Here is a 1219-nt window from a genome sequence, read left to right on the forward strand (position 1 = left end):
AGTCAGGGTAGATGCCATCAGCAAGATAATATGGCTTGTCATATGCATTTCCATTGATCATGTAGCTCACTCGGGGAGCTTTGCCTTGCATAAGCCTGTTGAAAACTGGTGATCGGTGCAACAAATTGATGTCATTGTTGGAATCGGCCATGCCAAAGAATGAATACCAAATCCATAAATCTTGAGATATGACTGCTTCAAGAATGACAATGCGTCCCTCTGCATGCCCGATGTACTAACCCTGCCATCCAAATGGACAGTTCTTCCACTCCTAGTGCATGCAATCTATGCTGCCAATCATTCATGGGAACCATCTAGACGCGTTGATAGACAACAGCCGATCCTCAAGTGTTGGCTCCCTACAGTAATGTTGTCCGAACACAGTAATCGCGGCTTGGTAAAACCGGTACATGGACTCAAGGCAGGTGCTCTCCCTCATTCGGAGATACTCATCGAATATATCAGCAGCCATTCCATATGATATCATGTGAATAGCTGCGGAGCATTTTTTGTAGGAGGTGAAGCCTGGCGCACCTGTTGCATCGGGCCTGCATTGGAAGTAGGGTTCGTAGTTTGTGACGGCTCGTAGAATGACCATGAACAGGTCCCATGACATCCTGTACCGGCGACGGAACATTTTTTCCTTGAACAACGGATCGGTGAGGTGGAAGTAGTCCGCGTGGAGCCGAAAGTGCCCTTCCACTCTGTTGCGCGGCAGGTTTTTTGAGCGGCCCTTCACAAAGCTCCGGTGCACCGGCGTCTGGCTGGCATTGTACTCATGGAGGATTGCGGCCGTAGCAGTAGCCATTGTCTACATAGACTGATCGGACTCCTCGTCGGAAGAGGAGTCAATGATCTCCGTGCGGAACTTGTCTAGCGTCTGATACGTCTCCAACGTATCTATAATTTCTGATGTTCCATGCTTGTTTTATGACAATACCTACATGTTTTGTTCACACTTTATGATGATTTTATGCGTTTTCCGGAACTAACCTATTGACGAGATGCCGAAGTGCCAGTTCCAGTTTTCTGCTGTTTTTGGTTTCAGAAATCCTAGTAAGGAAATATTCTCGGAATTGGACGAAATCAACGCCCAGCATCTTATAATTCCACGAAGCTTCCAGAACACCCGAGAGGGACCAGAGGAGAGCCACAGGGCCACCACATAGGGTGGCGGCGCGGCCCAAGGGGGGGTGCGCCCCCTATTGTGTGGAGCCAC

The 1219-nt window shown here is 49.0% G+C and overlaps 1 protein-coding gene across 1 annotated transcript; it reads right to left on the reverse strand.

The window, feature by feature from the left end:
* Positions 1-301: 301 nt before the first annotated feature.
* LOC139830341 (uncharacterized) lies at positions 302-808 on the reverse strand. The gene has a single exon (XM_071818345.1). The coding sequence runs from the start codon at positions 806-808 to the stop codon at positions 302-304; it is 507 nt and encodes a 168-aa protein (XP_071674446.1).
* Positions 809-1219: the final 411 nt, after the last annotated feature.

This window comes from Lolium perenne, chromosome 4 (assembly GCF_019359855.2).
Source record: "Lolium perenne isolate Kyuss_39 chromosome 4, Kyuss_2.0, whole genome shotgun sequence".
NCBI classification, from domain to species: domain Eukaryota; kingdom Viridiplantae; phylum Streptophyta; class Magnoliopsida; order Poales; family Poaceae; genus Lolium; species Lolium perenne.